Source organism: Diabrotica virgifera, chromosome 7, assembly GCF_917563875.1.
Source record: "Diabrotica virgifera virgifera chromosome 7, PGI_DIABVI_V3a".
Classification (NCBI taxonomy): Eukaryota; Metazoa; Arthropoda; class Insecta; order Coleoptera; family Chrysomelidae; genus Diabrotica; species Diabrotica virgifera.
The window spans coordinates 173528954-173550347 of NC_065449.1; the positions used below are offsets into that span (position 1 = coordinate 173528954).

Here is a 21394-nt window from a genome sequence, read left to right on the forward strand (position 1 = left end):
AATCTATTTAATTTTCTTTTCTTCTCACAAATTCTACAAGATTTTTTTTCAGTTCGATTTATTTCTTGGTTATTGTATTTATTTCCAGTGCTTAAGTTTTTCTTTGTGTAGTTTTTTCTTCTTAAATTTTCTAGCCCTCTTATGCAGTTAAATAAGTCATTTGCATATTTAAGACTTTCTCTGTCTATTCTATCCGTTATGTAGTTTGGTAGACCGGTGGCAATCAAATAAATCAGGGTCGGTATATCTATGGATTTGTTTATTTCCAGCAACAGTCTCTCTTTTTTTTAGAGCATATTCTAACATTGATCCTTGTATATACTTAAAATTCATAGCGTACCTTATTGGTGACCAGCCTTTATCAGCAAATGTTTCACTTAAACTTTCTTTCCATACAGACCAATCAGAATCTATAGTATGTTTGATAATCATTGAAGTGTACCAATCTACGTAAGTATCGTCTAATAGTAGTTTTAGAATTTCTATTTTGTCTATATCTTTATCTATTTTTAAACGTGTACATTCACTTTCAAAATTTTGTAACCATTGTTTGACATTTGTCGTATTTCTTGAAAATACCTCTATTGAAAATTCTGCTGCTAATCCGATCTTATTTTCTGGATTTTTTTGTCAATATTGGTTTTGTCGATAACAACTCATGACTTTCTTCTAACTTTTCAAGTAAAAACCCAGCAAATTGTACATTGTCATTATCTAAATATGTTGACTTCATTTCCTTGGTTAATGTTATCCAAACTTGTCTCTTGTCGTGTCTTCTCTGCAGGGATCTTTTTATTTTGTCAAATATTTCATGCTTTAATATTTCCTTGTGTAAATTAACTGGTTGATACTCTATAGGAACAATAAAAGTTTGATTTTGTGTACCTATCCGTAATGGAAGTTATAGCATAAATATTTGTCTTGTTATCATCTGGTTTAGCTTTTACAATAAATTCAAATCGTAATTTCTCCATTATGTAGGTATCCAATTTAATTTTTCCACATGTATACGAATTGTCGATTTATAAGATTGGATTTTTTTCTAAAGCATATCACAATATGATTCTCGTCTAAAACAAAGTTTATTTCATTTTTACATAACTAATATTAACTAATGAAATACTAACCTAAAACAAAGAATCGACAATTAAATGTTCATGCTTTACATTTCTTATTATAAGAACTTGAATTGTCTTTTAAACTTTTAAATATTAAATTATATTAAAGCAAATTCATTTATGATTGTAATGACAACTTGCCAAAGTCAGTGTCACCACAAAGCTTACATGAATTTTACAAATAAGACAAATAGGCAATTAAAATGGCATATTTATTTTCTTCCCCACACGACTACTTAATTTTTTATTAAAAAATCAAATTTGTCAAAATCCGAATTTTAACCTAAAAATGAAAAAAATGAACTCACGGTTTAACTCGCTACAACTCTATTCCATTTTAATATTTTTTTCTGAAATTTTTACAGCACATACCTCTTACCATTGTGAAGACTATGAAAATTGTTGTAGACTTTCGGTCTTCTTCTTGTAAAAGTTGCAAACTTGTAAATCGCAAAAATTATGTGGAAAAATTTAAAATTTATCAATTTGATCACGTCTATGTTAAACTATAGAGTCCAAAAGAAGTGTTATGGGAAGTTTTAGATCTAGACGTGTTATAGAAAAAAAAAAAAATGGTAAAACTTTTAACTTTAAAAAAAACGTTGTTTTTGTAAATTAATTTTTGTAAAAAAAGTTATTTTTTTTAAATCTATGCAAAAGCTTTGCCAAACTTTTTATGCATAGACAAATTTGATTTTTTAATAAAAAAATAAGTAATCGTGTGGGGAAAAAATAATTATGCCCTTTGAATCGCCTATTTGTCTTATTTGTAAAATTCATATTAGAGTTTTCAAAAAACGTATGCAAGGTGAAATTTTTTCTAAGACCCCAACAAACTAATTTTTTAAATCCGGGCCTGATTTTTTTCTAGTTTGAATAAAGCAGTTGTTTGGGTGATAACATAAATTAAATATTTGTTCAAAAAAAATTAATTTTGGTAATAAAAGTTAATTTTGTTAAATCTATGGTTCACTTTACCAAACTTTTAATTCATAATCAAATTTGATTTTTTTATAAAAAATTAAGCAATCGTGGGCGGAAAAAAATAAATATGTTATTTTAATTGCCTATTTGTCTAATTTGTAAAATTCATATTAGAGTTTTCAAAAAGCTTATACAGGGTGAAATTTTTTCTAAGACCCAAAAAAACTAATTTTTTTAAAGCCGGACCTGATTTTTTTCTAGTTTGAATAAATCAGTTGATTAGGTGGCAATACGGTAACGATTCATTGAACAAAATAAGAGACACATCGATCTGACCGTTCAAAAATTATGACGAATACCAATTTCTGTCAAAATGCGAAACTCGCCCTGTATATTATTAAACAATGGGAGCAGACACTTTTTAATGGTCATTTGTTATTCCCCATAGGGGCCTCTATACGAGGTAGGAGTATGTACAGTTCCTCATGACTCACCCTGTATAAGAAAAAAATAAACCGTTATACATACCAGCAAACACAAAGCGAAACACGGCGACAAATTCGCATACCAAAAGAAAATTGGTTAAAAAAAGATGCGATGAAATAGAAACGCTACAACATAAACATGACAGCTTTAATGTACATAGGAAAATAAAAAAATTAACTAGAAAACCAGAATACAAATAAAATATACTAGTTGATGAAAAGGTAGATATAGTAATGGATACAGAAAACAAATTTATGGTGTGGACAAACTATATAGAACAGCTGTTTAACGACAACCGAGACACAATAGATAACGAATATTTCGTTGAAGAGACTGGACCAGAAATAACAACAAGTGAAGTAAAACACACCATTAAAGAACTGAAAACTGGGAAAGCTTTAGGACCGGATGAAATACCGACAGAAATATTGCAACTTATAGCCGACTGCAATATAAATGTAATTGTCAAATTATTTAATATTATATATAGGACAGGTATATTATCTAAAGAATGGCTTCTATCAACATTCGTGACTATACCGAAAAAGAGAAACGCCAGAAAATGTTGCGAACACCGTACCATCAGTCTAATGTGCAACATACTCAACGTATTTCTAAAGATTATTCATCGTCGAATATACAAAAAGTTAGAACAAGACATTGGACAAACTCAGTTCGGATTTAGAAATGCTCAAGGAACCAGAGAAGCATTGTTCGTAGTAAAATGTGCTAATACAGAGATGTTTAGATGTAAACCAGGACATCTATGTCTGCTTCCTAGATTATAACAAGGCATTCGATGCGGTGAAACATAATCCGTTAATAAAACTATTGAGAACAAAGAACATCGACACACGGGGTATAAGAATAATAAATAATCTATATTATGAACAAGAAGCTGTCATAATGATAAATATTTTAAACACCAATAAAATAAAAATCAAAAGAGGCGTTAGACAGGGCTGTGTCTTGTCGCCATCACTGTTTAATGCATACTCAGAAGAAATATTCAAAAAATCATTAGAAGATGAAGTGGCAGGTATAAAAATAAATGGCCTACCTATATGTGAAATTAAATACGCCGATGACACAATACTAATAGCAGAAACTATTACAGATCTACAAAGAATTTTAGATAAGGTTTTTGCAACGAGTGAAGAATTTGGTCTGTCACTAAACATAAAGAAAACGAAATTAATGGTTATATCAAAGAAAAATATTAAAAACATCAATCTACACGTAAATAATAAGACGATATAACGAGTTCAGAGTTATAACTATTTATGGAAAAACATTAGTGAAACAAACGATTATACCAAAGAAATCCGAATTAGAATAGAAAAGGCTAGAAGTGCATTCAGTAGTATGAAAGAAGTATTATGTAGTAGAGACCTCAGCTTAAATCTTAGAAAGCGAGTACTAAAATGTTATGTATTTTCTCTTCTTTTGTATGGTGTGGAGACATGAACTCTCAATAAACAATGCCTCAATAGATTGGAAGCATTTGAGATGTGGACGTATCAAAGAATGCTGAGAATCTTTTGGACAGACAGAATAACCAATGAGGAAGTACTAAGGAGAATACAGAACAGCAGGAAGATACTGGATTCCATCAAAATAAGAAAACTTCAATACTTGGGTCATATAACACGTGGTGACAGATATGAACTTCTAAAACTAATTATGCAGGGAAAGATTCAAGGAAGGCGCAGCATAGGTACGAGAAAAATGTCCTGGTTGAGAAATCTCAGAGAATGGTTTGGGTGCAGCTCAACTGAACTCTTTCGGGCTCTAGTGTCAAAAGTGAGAATAGCAATGATGATTGCCAACCTTCGTCGCTGAGATGGCACGTAAAGAAGAAGAATAAACAACTTATCAGAAAGTCCTACTCCAAAAGTTGGTGCTTAATTTTTTACTAAAGAAATAAACTGCGAAATTAGTTGTTTTTTTCGCGCGTTAGATTTTGTCTAACCATACTTAACAAATTTTTATTTTATAGTATTTTTATTTACTTGTTATGTAAACATAGCTATTTCTAACATGAGGGATATACGAAAAGGGAACAAAAGATCAAATGAAAGATAAAGTTACAAAGAAACGAAACAAACACTAAAATATAACTACATTGTGTAATTCCGCTAGTATAGTCGAAACGCAAATGGGTGGGAATGTGCATTTTATCAATGAAATTTGATATGCTTAAGACATTCCAGAAGCCGCTAAAGATAAGAATTGATGTTTTAACAACTTAACACTCATTCTAAATTAGTCGACGGATAATAGTACAGTCAAAATAATTAGACAATAATTGGACAATATTGATTATGCAACAGAAATTTAACGTTTCTCTACGTTAATAACAAAAAAAGCAAGTTCATTACCTGAACCGAATTCAAAATTATTTTGCACATCATATTCGAAACATTATTTGGTTAAAACATGTCATTTTTTTGGCAAAAAAATATATTAATTTGTCTGGACTAAATTACAGCTCTATTTATCCTATAAGGAATATGTTAACATCAAGATACACACAGTGTTGCCAAACTGATTAGAGTTATTTTAATGTATGTTACGTTGTAGTGGAGTCAATGGAGTTTTTACTTACGGAAAAAATCAAACAAAATATTATTTTATAATAAGAAATGTTTAATAAACAACATATCAAAAAGTCCTACTCCAAAAATGGGTGCTTAATATTTTTTAAACAAATAATAATGAACTGCAAGATTAGTTGTATTTTTAACCCGGGAACAGTCGCGCTTTTTTCTCTTACACGATCGGTTGCGCGTTAGATTTTATCTTATGATACGTATTTAAAACAAATTTGTATTTTGTAGAATTTTTGTCTACTTGTTCTTAAGTATGTCAAAAAATATTAAATTCGCGCAAGAATAAATTACCTTTATATTTCACAATATTGAAAAATGCTATGTTCGTATAAGAGCTGTGAGACATTTTTGAGTAGGTATTTTAGGCAACCTGAAAATTTCTCAGGTAACTCTTCTATGATAGCCTAATACAAAAATGCCGGTCTGGCTGGAGGGTAGCGGTTATTTTCCCCAAAAATCCCCCCCAAATTAAAAAAGGGGAAAAATTTTTATTACAAAAAATATCATTGATATGACTTGAAAGCAAATTTAAATATTCAAATATAAAGAAAATAAACAGACCAGGCGATTTGAGGGCGATTTTAACTCTGCAAGATACTGGCATGGGCGCCCCAGGATTATTTTCAGGGGGTGCATCTGAACTTCGGAAGATTTCATCTGAATCTGTACATACTATTAACGAGTATAAAATATAAAACTATACATGCATAGCTATGTACATTCCTTCCGGACAGGGAGGTGCAATTGTTATTTTGACAGGGTATTTTTTAATTTTAAAAATAAATATTCTAAAAAAGACAGGTTTTTTGGTGAAATTATCCAATTGCCATGTGATCAAACAAATTACGCGTGCATATAAATGAAACCGCTATAGGTAAGCAGCAGTGTGTGAAAGAGCGTATACCGATAGCTGTTTGCGTCCTCTGTTGTAGCTGAGCGAGTCCGTTCGCTCGAGAAAAATCACGTGACCTGGCGATATCCATGTTGTTGTGCCTCGAAACGTTAAAGTAATTATTATATATATTATAGTTTATACTATACAATAGATTTTGCAAATATGATAGAAAAAGACAAATTTATTATTATAAATATATAGGTAGAAAAGTATAAAACTATAAACTAAATTAATTCTGTGTCCGAATCTTGTACTTCTTCTTCAAATTCCTCATCTGAGCTTAAATATTCATTCTCTTCTTCTTCTTCGTTAGACTCCCCTCGAGACTCAGATTCCTCTTCTACATGATCTGTAAATAGTTGTAATATGTATTTAGAATTAATTAAAAATTAATCAGTGATTAATTAATTGAGTTGCTACGTACTCTCTGTCCTTTTATACGGAGTCGAAGCCTGGACAATCGCGGGCGCATTTGAAGAAAGACTTGCCATTGTTGAGATGTGGTGTTATCGAATAATGTAAAAAATATCATGGACACAACACTTAACAAACAGGGAAACATTAAGAGAGATGAAAAAGGCAAAAGAAATACTCAACACTATGAAGGAAAGAAAAATGAGCTAAAATAAATATATATTCTCTTTTTCTTCGTCACAATCCCCTCGACACTCAGATTCTTCTACCTGATCGTTAAATAGTTGTAATATGTATTTAGAATTAATGAAAAATTAATTAGTGATTAATTGATTGAGTTGCTACGTATTCTTACTTATATAACCAATGCTTAATACTTTTCCTTATATAACCAATCGCATCACGTTTTTTATTTCTTAGTATATAACCAAAGTAGCTCATGTTTCTTTCCTTCATGGTGTTGAGTATTTCTTTTGCCTTTTTCATCTATCTTAATGTTTCCGTGTTTGTTTCGTGTGTCCATGATATATTTAACATTATTCGATAACTCCACATATCAACAACTGCAAGTCTTTCTTCAGATGCTCCCGTGATTGTCCAGGCTTCGACTCCGTATAAAAGAAAGGAGAATACGTAGCAACCCAACTAATTAATCACTAATTAATTTTTAATTAATTCTAAATACATATTTCAACTATTTACAGATCATGTAGAAGAGAAATCTGAGTCTCAAGGGGAGTCTGACGAAGAAGAAGAGAATGAATATTTAAGCTCAGATGAGGAGGTTGAAGAAGAAGTACAAGATTCGGACACATAATTAATTTAGTTTAAAGTTTTATACTTTTCCACCTATATATTTATAATAATATATTTGTCTTTTTCTATTATATTTGCAAAATCTATTGTATAGTACGTATTATTTTTCTTTAATTAAGAAAAAGTTACTTAAAAAACTATAATATATAATAATTACTCTAACGTTTCGAGACACAACAGCATGGATATCGACAGGTCACGTGATTTTTCTCGAGCGAACGGACTCGCTCAGCTACAACAGAGGACGCAAACAGCTATCGGTATACGATCTTTCTCACACTGCTGCTTACCTATAGCGCTTTTCATTTATATGCATGCGTAATTTGTTTGATCACCTGGCAGTTGGAAAATTTCACCAAAAAAACCTGTCTTTTTTAGAATATTTATTTTTAATGTTAAAAAATACCCTGTCAAAATAAAAATTGCACCTCCCTGTCCGGAAGGAATATACATAGCTATGCACGTATAGTTGTATATTTTATACTCGTTAATAGTATGTACAGATTCAGATGAAATCTTCTAAAGTTCAGATGCATCCCCTGAAAATAATCCTGGGGCGCCCATGCAAGTATCTTGCAGAGTTAAAATAGCCCTCAAATCGCCTGGCCGGTTTATTTCCTTTATATGTATTTGAATATTTAAATTTACTTCAAAGTCACGTCAATGATATTTTTTGTAATAACAATTTTTACCCTTTTGTTTAAATTTTGGGGGGATTTTTGGGGAAAATAACCGCTACCCTCCAGCCAGACCGGCATTTTTGTATTAGGCTATTATGGGAGAGTCACCTGAAAAATTTTCAGGTTGCCTAAAATACCTACTCAAAAATGTCTCACAGCTCTTGGACCATATATTTCAGTATGCAAATACACCCTTCTAGCTAATATATTGTGAACTATAAAGGTACTTAACTCTTTCGATATAGCGTATACAAAATTGAAAAAATGTGATATAGTATGATGACGTCTTAGTTTTTAGTTTATGTAGAACTTTTTATAAAGAATAACGTTTTATGATAAAATTAATAATAAATTAGTTATCATACAGTGCACTGGAATAAGTGTTACCCCCTTACTAACTTATATATTTTATTTTTAGAACATAAGCAAAACGCTCAGACAAGTCGATTTTTAAAGTAGTCATAGTATATTACAGCATCAATGTTTCGAACTTGACGCGATCCCTCTTCAATGATAACTTTGATTTTTTTAATGGGAAAGTACATCAGGTGACACGTCATTTAAAAGCTTTTAAAATACTGATTACAAAAATGTATAAAACTTTAAACATTTTTGAAACCTTAGGCGCAAATCTAATAAGTATTTTTGAAACATTTAAACGCCGAATGAAATATTACAGTATTGTCGAGGGTCGAAAGCCCCTGAGAACTTCTAATAATGATTATTTTAATAAGTTACAGGCGTGAAAAAAAAAGAGAAAATTTAGTCTGTTTTTTAATTTCAAATATATCATCCAAAAGAAACTTTTTGTTTATTCTAAGGGACCTTCAGCCATCCGTAATAATGTAATCTTTTATAATTTTTGCAAACATACTACTTAGTTTTCTCAGGATTCGAAAAAAAAATGAATGCGTTTAAAAATAATTCGATCGAAATTTTGCGCCTACGCTCTCAAAAAGGATTAAAGTATTATACATTTTTTGTAATCAGTATTTCAAATGCCTTTAAATGAGCTGTCACGCGATGTACTTTCCCATTTAAAAAAATCAAAATTTTGCCTCTCACCTGAAGAGGGATCGCGCAAAGTTCGAAACATTGATGTTATTATACTTTGATCATTTTAAAAATCGACCTATCCAAGCGTTTTGCTTACTTGCTATAAGTTAATAAGGGGGGGTAACACTTATTCCAGCGCACTGTATATGTAGTAATTGTAATAAAATGATGTTGGGGTATCCGTAATTTGAGAAAAATTTAAAATTGCAAAAATTATTTTTTTACTTAGAAGGATGTTATTTCATATTAAAACATCGTTATTAATTTCACACAACTTTTAATATTAGTAATTTTAGATATTGTGAAATATAAAGGTAGTTTACTCTTGAGCGAAATTAATATTCTTTGACATACCTGGTATGAAATTAATAAAATTTGATATCTTATGATTGTATCTTAGATTTTAGACCATTTATGAATGGATCAGTGTCTCAAACATGATATATTTTTGCCTTCTTTCCCTGGAGTATAGAGGAGTCAGGTATTGATGAACAGGTGTGTAGTTACAAGTTATTATTGACAAGTCAATAATAACCTAAAAACCATTGAGTATTCATAGTTCTGTCGGAATTTCGTTTTCAGTAGAAAAAAATAAATGTACAGTAATAAGTAAAGAGCCGCGTGGAAGCAAGATAGAACTAGACGGCAAAATTGTAGAACAAGAAATGAAATTCAATTACCTAGGAGTAGAGATCACTGGTGACAGGAATATAAGAACAGAGACCACAAGAAAAGCAGTAAAAGCAGCAAGGGTAAGTGGTTGTCTCCGAGGAACCATATAGACAAACATCTGACCACGGAAAGCAAAATACACAAGACCACGGATAAAAGTACACAAGACAACAGTAAGACCAATCCTACATATGCAGCGGAGGCAAGGGCCGATACAAGAAAAACGAAACAACAAATCAACAATATCGAAATAAAAGTATTAACATCAATAGCGGGCATATCATTAACAGACAGAAAAAGCAACAGAAGTATACGCGAACCAAGCAAAATTCAAAATATTAATAGGTGGATAAAAACACGAAAGAAAAACTGGAACGAACATGTAAACCGAATGGAACCAGATAGATTAGCGAACATCTGTAAAAACAACAAGCCGTATAGCAGAAGACCCGTTAAAAGGCCGCCGAAAAGGTGGAAAGACAATGTACGGTCAACAACAACTGAAACAGAATAAGAGGCAGATAAACAGGAGTAATCCTAGTCGCACGAAGAAGAAAAAGAAGAAGAAGAAATGCTATTGGAAATAATATGATTTATTTGAATTAATATGTTTTCAATTTTAATTCATCTTGGTGCGTTAATTTATTGAAAAAATGTATAGGTAAAAATTTCTTACTAATAATTTTGCTCCAAAATAATTATTTAAAGCTGCACTAGCTTCAACCAGGCATTCGTAACCCTTGAGGTAATTAATTTTGGTTTCGTCAAAAGGTACTAAAACATAGAAATACAATTTTACTGTAGGTATCTACAGTCTCGAAATTTTTAAGGTAGAAAATACACTAAGCATTAAAATTAACGCATCACCTTAAAAATGGGATATTTTGGATGTCTCGTATTTCCTAAACCTGTGATCCGGTTTTAGTGATGTTTTAATATGTTATAGTCTTATTTTTTAAGAATAACCATGTGGTAATAGTATTACTGTACAAGTAAATGTCATTGTATACCGAGTGTAACAATCATACTGTGCTTTTTTTTTCAAAGTTCGAAACACCCTGTGGAATATTCTAGCATTTATAAAATGCTGAGATTAATAACCAAATATAGCCTCAGGTTTTCTTAACCTTTTATTTTTTAACTCATTCGCTTAGTTTGGAAAACAAAAAAGTTATGTAATTTAACAACTAGCCAAATTTTTCGTCAACAAATCCTACAGGCTAGGGATGGTAAAAACCTGGTGTTTTTTTTTGTCCCGGTTATAATCGGTTTTTTCCTATTAAAGTAAAAACCGGTTATTATTTTTTCACGGTGATTAGGATTATGGTTTTTAGGATAGGTATTATTTTGGATCCCAATAATAATTATTATTCTCAAGTAATTATTCCAAACAAACCATATTTCAAATTTTATTTTATAAATACAGAAGAAAACTGAAAATGCAAACTCACATCAGCCGGAAACATATAAGTTTTAATAAAATATTTCGTTGAAAAGGTATTTGTAATCATAATATTTACATAAGAAGTGATCTGGTTGAAGTAGAAGCAAACATCATCTATTTATCACACTTGCCTCTTGACATTGAAAGTGGGTGAATGACTTTTCTGATTACCAAAAATAATGTTCTGACTATGAATATCGAATTACCGATTAGGAATACGAATCCCCAAGGATTTCCCTACGTTTTCAAAACGATACACCCACACAGAGGTTCAAAGATAATTACGTTTTTTTATTAATTTCGTAGCAAAATTCACACCCTGTAGAATTGTAGAAGTTTGACATAATAAACTCTGTTTACGTTCAAATGATTTTTAATATAGTCTACTGTGTTAAGTGTCATTGGTATAGTTAAATTTTTCCTTTTTTGTATACAGGGTTGGTCGAAACTCAGAATGAGTATTTTCTGAGTTTCTTAAATGGAACACCCTGTATTTTAGTATTGTATAGAAATGTTATTTTAGGATACTTTTTAATTTCTTAAGCAATCCCTATACCTAACTGCTTCAATTTGTGAGTTATTGGTGATCCAAGCCAAACATTAATTGCAACACAAAAACACCTGAAATTTTATTAGGTTGGCCGTAAAAATATTCAATCACAAATCATTTTTCCGAAATAAATACAAACTAATCGAGACTGATACTTAAAATTGCCAATAATGGTTGAGCTATCAAAATATCTACGTAGTTAAGATTGTTGGTGCGATTAACAATTAAGCACAAATTAAAGCAGTTGGGTATAGGGAATGCTTAGGAAATTAAAAAGTACCATAAAATACCATTTCATTACAATACTAGAATATAGTGTGTTCCATTTAAGAAAAGTCAGAAAATACACATTCCGAGTTTCGACCCACCCTGTATACTAAAATTCAAAATTTAGCTATACTAATAATTGGTAACAATAGTAGACCATATTAAAAATCATTTGAACATACAAAGGGATTTTGATGTAAAACTACTACAGTTCTACAGGGTGTGAATTTTGCTACGAAATTAATAAAAAAACGTAATTATCTTTTAATCTACTCTGCATAATATTACAAAACCTTATATTTTAAGAAAGAAGAAATCGAGGAGAATCCAAAAACGTAAACATATATAGGGTGTCCCATTTAAAAAAACCAAGTTACAATCAACTTCCGGTATAACCGGAAGTAGCAAAGGGACCAAAATATTTTCATTAAATAGTTCACACCTCAAAACCATATTCCAATTTTCATAATTTTTTTTACTTTAGTTCTCGAGATATTTCTAATAGGCCCTTTATCTGCCTCACCCTATATATTAATCTTACGCTATATTATATTTAATAATAATCAATAAATATGTAATAATAATAAAATAATAAATAAATATAATAATTAATAGAATAAAATGGTTTTATTAAAAATTGTGTTTTATTTATATTGATATTGATGTTCTTTCGATAGTACTAATTTTTATCATATTGATATCGAGTATCGAGTCCAGTGGAGTATCGCAAACTAAAGTGCATTGTCATTGTAACATTGTAACCTATTGGATTAAAAAAACCGAAAACCATTTTTTGGAAAAACCGGTTTTTCTGGCCGGTTATAACCGCCAGGTTAAACTGTAAGCAAAAAAACCGGTATAACCGAAAACCGGTGTTTTGTCAAAAACCGCCATCCCTACTACACAGGCCCAGCAATAACTGCAAACCACCGCAGAGCTAGATTACAATTTGCCAGAGCACACGTAAACTGGACTAATGACGACTGGAAAAACGTTATGTTTGCAGAAGAATCCAGATTTTGCCTCTATAGTTCCGATCGGCGTTTAAGAGTAGTCCGACGACCAAATGAGCGTTATGTCCAGTGTAACATACGTAGAACGACTTTATTTAATGGAGGGTCTATAACGGTTTGGCGAGAAATTTTTTTAACGGCGCGGGCAGCTCCAGTTCTTTTACGGGGAGGATCTGTAAACAGTGAAAGGTACATAACTGATTTTATCTGAGCACGTTGTATTTTTCGCTTCATATATTGGTACCCATTTTTGGCTGATGCACGATGCACGATAATGCAAGACCTCGCGTTTCACGAACTGTAACCGAATATTTACAACAGGTTAGTCTTCGGACTTTAAATACCCCACCGCACAGTCAAACAACATGGAATAACTATGTGACAACAACATTTTAAGACGATAGGAATGTCACCATCACACAAAATAAAAATGACGATACCGGACCACCTATTCTCGAAGCGGAAGTAGAAGCTGCTATAAACAACATTAAGCAGGGAAAATCCGCAGGACCAGACGAATTCTACTCAGAATTTTTGAAAATTATGGATAAAGACGAAGTAAGAAGACTTACCTTATCTTGAATAATATATACCAAAGTGGAAAAATACCCCAACAGCGGCTAAGATCAACTTTTATAACAATTCCTAAAAAACCCAATGCCAAAAAATGTGAAGATTATCGAAATTATACATAAAAGGATATATAAAAAGTGTGAAGAACACATGACAAACACACAATTTGGCTTCAGGGATGCATTGGGTACTCGAGAGGCACTTTTTGTAGTACAAGTTCTCTTTCAAAGATGTAGAGACGTGAATTGTGATATACATATATGTGTGTTTTGTTGATTGCCAGAAAGCGTTCGATATAATAAAACATGACGAACTGATGAAAATATTAAATTCAATTGGTCTAGACAGCAGAGATCGCCGTATAATAAACAATATCTATTACGAACAAACTGCAGCTGTTAGAGTAGGGGATCAGTTAACAGACGACATACAGATAAAAAGAGGTGTGCGACAGGGATGTATATTGTCCCCATTATTGTTCAATACATATTCAGAGCATATTATGAACCTAGCGCTAACGGACATAGACGAAGGAATACTTATAAACGGGGAACGATTGAACAACATAAGATACGCTGATGATCATTTTTGCAGACAGTTTTGAAGGTCTGCAGACACTTGTCTCTAGGGTGGCAGAAGTAAGTAGCAGGTTTGGGCTTGATTTTAACATCAAAAAAACCAAATACATGGTTATAACCAAAAATAGGATACCACCTGGTCAATTACTAGTTAACCAACAACCTATAACACAAATCACCAACTTTTGTTATTTGGGTGCAAACTGAAATGAACAGTGGGACCAATCGACGCAAATTAAGATAAGGATCGAGAAGGCAGGATCAGCTTTCTTCAAAATGAAAAAAATCTTTAACAGCCACGATATAAAATTGGAAATAAAAGTTCGTTTACTAAAATGCTACGTATTCTCCGTTCTTTTATATGGCGTGGAGTCATGGACCTTAACTGAAGCATCACTGAAGAGCCTCGAAGCATTTGAGATGTGGTGCTATAGACGCATGTTGAGGATTTCCTGGAGAGACATAGTTACCAACGAAGAAGTTCTACATAGAATGGGTAAAGAGCGCGAACTAGTCGTAACCATAAAACGTCGCAAACTGGAATACCTGGGCCATATAATGCGCAATGAACAACGATATGACCTACTTCGGACCATACTTCAAGGTAAAGTGCATGGGAAAAGAGGTCCAGGACGAAGAAGAATATCCTGGCTGCATAACCTGCGAAAATGGTTTAACTTAACCACTACCGGACTTTTCAGGGCAGCAGTCAACAAGGTCAGAATAGCCATGTTAGTGTCCAACATCCGTAACGGATAGGCACCATAAGAAGAAGACCGCACAGTCCAGATTTTAACCCGATCGTCCCGATCGAACATTTGTGGGACATAATTGGCAGAAGACTACGGCAGCGTTTGCCGCCTCCTAGAACATTTCAAGAGGTAGAAACAGTAGCTCTCGAAATTTGAAATGATATTGATCAAGAGTAAATAGCAAATCTTATTTTCTAGTATGCCTCGTCGATGTGAAGCCGTCATTAGAAGTAGAGGCGGAAACACGCGGTACTGACGCGAATTGTATTGATTTGTTTTTTTTAATTGAATTATTTTATATGTTATATTTCTTACGTTATCTAATAAAAACGTTTTGTATTATAAAACGACATATCTCTTTTATTATTGAGCAGAAGCAAATTAATATTCTTCTTCTTCTTCGTGCGACTAGGATTACTCGTGTTTGTCTGCCTCTTATTCTGTTTCAGATGTTGTTGACTGTACATTGTCTTTCCACCTTTTCGGCGGCCTTCCAACGGGTCTTCTGCTATACGGCTTGTTGTTTTTACAGATGTTCGCTAATCTATCTGGTTCCATTCGGTTTACATGTTCGTTCCAGTTTTTCTTTCTTGTTTTTATCCACCTGTTAATATTTCGAATTTTGCATTGTTCTCGTGTATTTGATCTTAATACTTTCATTTCGATATTGTTGATTTGTTGTTTCGTCTTTCTTGTATCGGTCCTTGTCTCAGCTGCATATATTGGTCTTACTGTTGTCTTGTATACTTTTATTTTGCTTTCCGTGGTCAGATATTTGTTTCTCCATAATATAATTTCTCGGAGGCAACCACTTACTCTTGCTACTTTTGTTGCCTGTGTTGTGGTATCTGTTCTTATATTCCTGTCACTAGTGATCTCTACTCCTAGGTAACTGAATTTCATTACTTGTTCTACAAGTAATGAAATTACTTGTAGAACAAAAATTACTTGTAGAGCAAATTAATCAAAAAATAAAATATTACTAAAACCTAAATCTACAATTGAGTTTTAATTTCAATATTTTATTTCAATTTGACCTCTATAAAATTGTTAATTTCTTATAGCCCGCTTTAGGCTTGTTTATCAAACTGAACAGAAAATGAGAATTTATTGAGGAAAAACATGGCTAGATGTTAAAGTACATAACATTTTTATTTTCCAATATATTCGAAAGAATCAAAAAACAAAAGGTTAAAAAACCTGAGGGTATCGTTGGGTTTTAATTTCAGTGTTTTGTAAATGCTAGAATATTCCACAGGGTGTTCCGAACTTTGAGAAAAAAACACAGTTTGATTGTCACACCCGGTATACAATGAAAATTTACATGTTTAGCAACAATATTATTACAGCGATATTGCTAAAGAATAAGGCTACAACATGTTAAAAAAATCACTCAAATCGGACAACAGTTTTAGGAAATACCAGACATCAAAAATGTCTGATTGTTAAGGTGGTGCGTTAATTTTGATGCTTAGTGTATTTGTACACATATCGTTAAAGTCTAAGGATTTTTGAAGTTATGCTTATTTAGGCGCGAATGGGAAAAATGTTGCGAGTGAATTTTTATAAAAACGACAGTATGAAGAATGCCTACATTGACAGTATGAAGCTAGTTTGCTAATTATTCCAAGTTTAGTATGTATCAGTGTAAAATCAGCGTGAAAAAATGTTTTTAGTTAATATATTTTTTATTATAATTATTGTGTCTTTGGGTTTTTCTTCGTCGCGGAAAGGGAAATAGTTATTAAAATATGATGAAAAGAAGATTAAAAAGCAAAAAAAGGAGTTTTGACAAAATGTCAAAATAATTAATTTTAGTGTCAATTTTACGGGCATAGCACACTGACTACATCGGTTGTAGCCCGATAACCATAGTCAAGCAATGTCTACCGCGCTTAAACTTTGGGTGGTTTTGCGACTGCTTACAAACAACTCATATTGTTGCCCTGGCTTACTTTTTTTAATTATTAATATTATTTTCAGAAAATGTCTTGGAAAGTAGTAAGTATTAAAATTAGTTTAATATTTAAATGAATTCAAATAAATTGTCTAAAATATAATTATTACGGTGAAACCATATCGTCGGCTTACTGCCAAAACCAACCAACTCCATTTTTAAAAGTTTTGAGAAATCTACCTTTTAAACTTTCATTTGAAATGAAAAATCGTCTGAATTTAAATAATGATTTAATAATTGAAAAATATGACAAAAATATTTTTCATTTATTAAATAATTTTTTTAAATTCAGTCGATTTTCAATTTCAAATTAAAGTTTAAAAGGTAGATTTCCCAAAACTTTTAAAATGGAGTTGGTTGGTTTTGGCAGTAAGCCGACGATATATACTGCAGTCACTGAAGGTGGATATGAGCTATTACCTCCGATTTCGTTGAACCTCCATCGATTTGCATGAAAATTGGTGAGTGGTTAGAGAATATCTCAAGGAACAAAGGTGATATGGTGCCAACTTGCGCTTTTACCCTGGGGGTGGATGCCACCCCTCCTCGTGGGTGAAAATTATTTTATCAAAAATAATAACACAAATCGATGTATGGACAAATGCTAAGCAAAATTTGTTATATTTATAATACATTATAAAAGTTTATATAAAGTTATTAAAATAAATCAAAACTTTTTGAGTTATTCAAGATCAAAAATTTTAATTTTTCGTGAGAAAACTGCATGTTTTTAACCGATTTTTCATAAATAACTCAAAAACTGTAAGTTTTTACAAAAAATTAATATTATCAAAATTGAGGCTAATAAAAAATCAGTTAAGTTCCTTACTAGAAAAATCTTTCAATGTTAACTAAAGTGAGTTATAGGTAAGTGAATATATAGTTCTTTCGTCGAGTACATAAATCTAAGTATTTAAGCTTAAATACCGGGAAAATGATGCATTTTATAACATAAACTTATTAAACTTTTGTCAAAGTTAATAGAAATATCTATCAAATAAGCCCTAAAACATTAAAATTTATGTACCAAAAATGTTTCAAAATGTATCTTTTAAAAAATTTTCCAAAAAATTTTATTATTTTTTTGTAAATAACTTCGTTGATTTTTAAGATATCATATCAACCTAAAAACTAGTTAAAAGTTGATTCCAAGAGCTATTAAAAACGTCGAAATTAGTCTTTTAAAACTCTTACTTTTTTTAAAATAAAAGGTTAAATGGCCCCTGTTACATGGTTCTCGCAGCAAAATTAAAATTTTAAACGTTTCTATCTCAGTTATTTTTTACTTTACAGAAATAGTAAAATGGATAAAGTATTTGGAACTGAAGAAACTAAAATTTAGTTATGAATAATTTTTTACGTATATTGAGTATTTTTGGAGTTATTATCAAAAGAAAATGAAAAGTACTATAATTTTAAAAATTCTGATTTTTTAAAATTATATCTTTTTTTCAAAAATATGCATTCTAAACCTGTCAAAATTGTTGAAATCATTAACTATGTTAACCTAAAGAAATTCTTGTCTTGTGAGGATTACTACAAAAATTTTAACTTTTGTGGAAATGGCGTATGTTTTATTTTTCACTTTTTCCAAAAAAATCGAAAGGGTTCTTTTATTTTCATCATAACTTGCTTAATTTTGATTCTATTAACTTCTACTGGAGCTCATTCAATAGGTACTCTGAAGTACTTTGACAGGTGCTTAACAAGTATATTCTATAAAATGCATTGTTTTCACGTTATGTAAGCTTAATACTTAGATTTGAGTACTCGTCGAAAAAAATTTACATTCAATTACCCATAATATAACTTACTTTGAAATAACATTAGTTTAGTTCTTTAAGTTGGAAGTGTATTAAATTTTTTATTATCTTTAATTTTGGTAATAATAGTTTTTTCACAAAAGCTTAGAGTTTTTGAGTAATACGTGAAAATCAGCTTTAAAACATGCATTTTTTTTAAGAAAAAATAAAATTTTTGATATTTAATAACTCAAAAATATTGATTTATGTTAATAACTTTATATAACAAATTTTGCTTAGATGTTGCCCCTCTAACGATTTCTGGTATTATTTTTAATAAAAAAAATTAACCCCCGAGAAGGGGTGGCATCCACCCCCAGGGTAAAAGCGCAAGTTGGCATCATGTCACTTTTGTTCCTTGAGGTATCTTCTAACTACTCACCAATTTTAATGAAAATCGATGAAGGTTGAACGAAATCGGAAGTGAAAACCTTCAGTGACTCCACTAATAATAGAAATGTAACTTCTTTCGTGCTTACACAGTACCCACCCTTTTTTTAATAACTTACCTAAAAAAATTATTTAAAATAAATTTCATGTGGTCATTTAATTTCAATTGAATTTTTACAAGTGCTCGTCCTGTATATTTTTGTGAGTAAAATATAACGTCAAAGTGATAACGAATATTTGGCAACGTTTTTAACAGGATAAGGAAAAAAGTATTGTTTGCTTACTGCAGTAATTATTCTGGTAGCTTCGACTTGATCGTGCTCTAAAGTTCTTGTTTCGTTAGTGTATTAAAAATATTGTTTTTTAACATGGAGCGACATAATTTAACTTTGGATGAGATCAATAGGTCTTAGTCCAGTCGGGTTAGACGAATAACAGGCCTAACCTTGCATTAGGAGCTGCCCAAATTTTATTTTTTTAATCTTTAGGGGGGTCAATAGTAGTGTAAATTTAAAATCTCGACTGAATTCCGCCATTGCGTTAGCCGCCATCTTGATTTTAAACGAGAACAGTTTTTGCTCAATATTTCCGCCATTTTCAACTTTTCGACAAAAAGTATAACAACCAAAATTGTTGAAAATGTAATTTTCTATCATTTCTATTTTTACAATTTTTTCGTGCCATCGATATTTTCCGAGTTATAGCGTGACAGTTATATATAAATAGAGCATAATTATTGAATTATCTCGTTTATTGTTAGTTTTACGACAAAAATGTTCCTATACAAAAATAGAGAGAATTGAATTATACACAATTTTAGTTTCTTTCATTTTTTTGCTAAAGTTAATATTTAAGGTAGTATGTATGCGATAATGGCTCTAAGACCTGATTGATTTTGTAGCAATTGTTTTTGTTCAATATCTACGCCATTTTCAACTTAAATTGTTCCAAATATGATTTCCTACAATTTCTTTTTAACAATTTTTTTCATGCGGTTGATATTTTCCGAGTTAAGTGGGAAAATAGTAAAAAGTTGTGGGGGAGCATAATTACTGAATTGAATCTTTTTTCCGAGTTGCCCCCAATTTTATAATTCTATCCTTTAGGGGAGATCAATAGTAGTGTAAATTTAAAATCTCTACTTAATTCCGCGGTTGCATTAGCCGCCATATTGATTTTAAAGGAGAACCCTTGATGCTTAATATCTCCGCCATTTTCAAGTTTTCGACAAAAATGGTTGGAACTAAAATTGTTGGAAACGCAATTTTCTACAATTTCTTTTCCACAGTTTTTTTATGCGATCAATATTCTCCGAGTTAAGGAGGAAAATAGTGGAAGCGGAGAGGAAGCATAATTATTGAACTGCGTCATTTATTATTAACTTCACGACATAATTGTACATAAACAAAAATAAAGAGAATTATATTTTATACAATTTTTGAAACTTCCAATGAAACATCAACCAAACTAAGTACATAAAAGACATAAATAATAACTTATATGCATTAAGTTCACTTAATTTTATTAACTAGCGGGTTTTATTGGTTGAATTTGTCTGTCGATAATTAAGGTTCATGTCAGCTAACATATTTTAATATTTCAATATATATATTTTTTAATTTTGGACCCCGTTAAGGTGAATTTTTCCATTCCCCCCTCTTAGACCCGCCACTGGTTCTCTCGAAAAATTGTAGTAAACCGTAATTGCAACAATTTCAGTCCTTGCACTTTTTGTCGAAAAGTTGAAAATGGGGAAGATATTGAACAAAAACCATTGCTTTAAAATCAATCGGGTCTTACGCTCGCGCCTTTACCGCATACGTACTACCTTAAATATTGATTTTATCAAAACAATGAAACAGATCAAAATTGTACAAAATTTAATTCTCTTCATTTTTGTATGGCTTAAAATTTGTTGTAAAGTAATAATAAACGAGATAATTCAATAAATCAATAATTATGCTTTAACTGTCACAGTTTCTTCCCCATATCTCGGAAAATATGGACCGCACGAAAAAAATTATAATTAACGAAATTATATAAAATTGCTTTTCAACAATTTCAGTTTCTATATTTTTTGTCGAAAAGTTGAAAATGGCGGATATATTGAGCAAAATCGGTTCTCGTTTAAAATCAAGATGGCGGCTAACGCAACGGTCAAATTCAGTCGAGATTTTAAATTTATACTACCATTGACCCCCCTAAAGATTAGAAAAATAAAATTTGGGGCAGCTCCTAATGCAAGGTCAAATGATATCCCGACTGGGCTATCTCTAGGCATTATGTTAGGAAACTAATGTACATACATAGGTGAGCGCTTGAGACTTGACGTGAAACTTGTTACAGCGTATAGACGCCATCACCTGCCTGCATCTTTGAATCTGTGTACTGTATC

At 31.4% G+C, this 21394-nt stretch overlaps 1 protein-coding gene across 1 annotated transcript in view; it reads right to left on the bottom strand.

Annotated features, from left to right (window-relative positions):
- LOC114330218 (gustatory receptor for sugar taste 43a-like) overlaps positions 1–21394 on the bottom strand; it is a 61626-nt gene that overhangs the window by 40050 nt on the left and 182 nt on the right. Inside the window, exon 2 of the mRNA XM_028279538.2 lies at positions 10350–10447. Within this exon, the coding sequence (XP_028135339.2) occupies positions 10350–10447 (98 nt within the window). The remainder of the gene's footprint in view (positions 1–10349; positions 10448–21394) is intronic.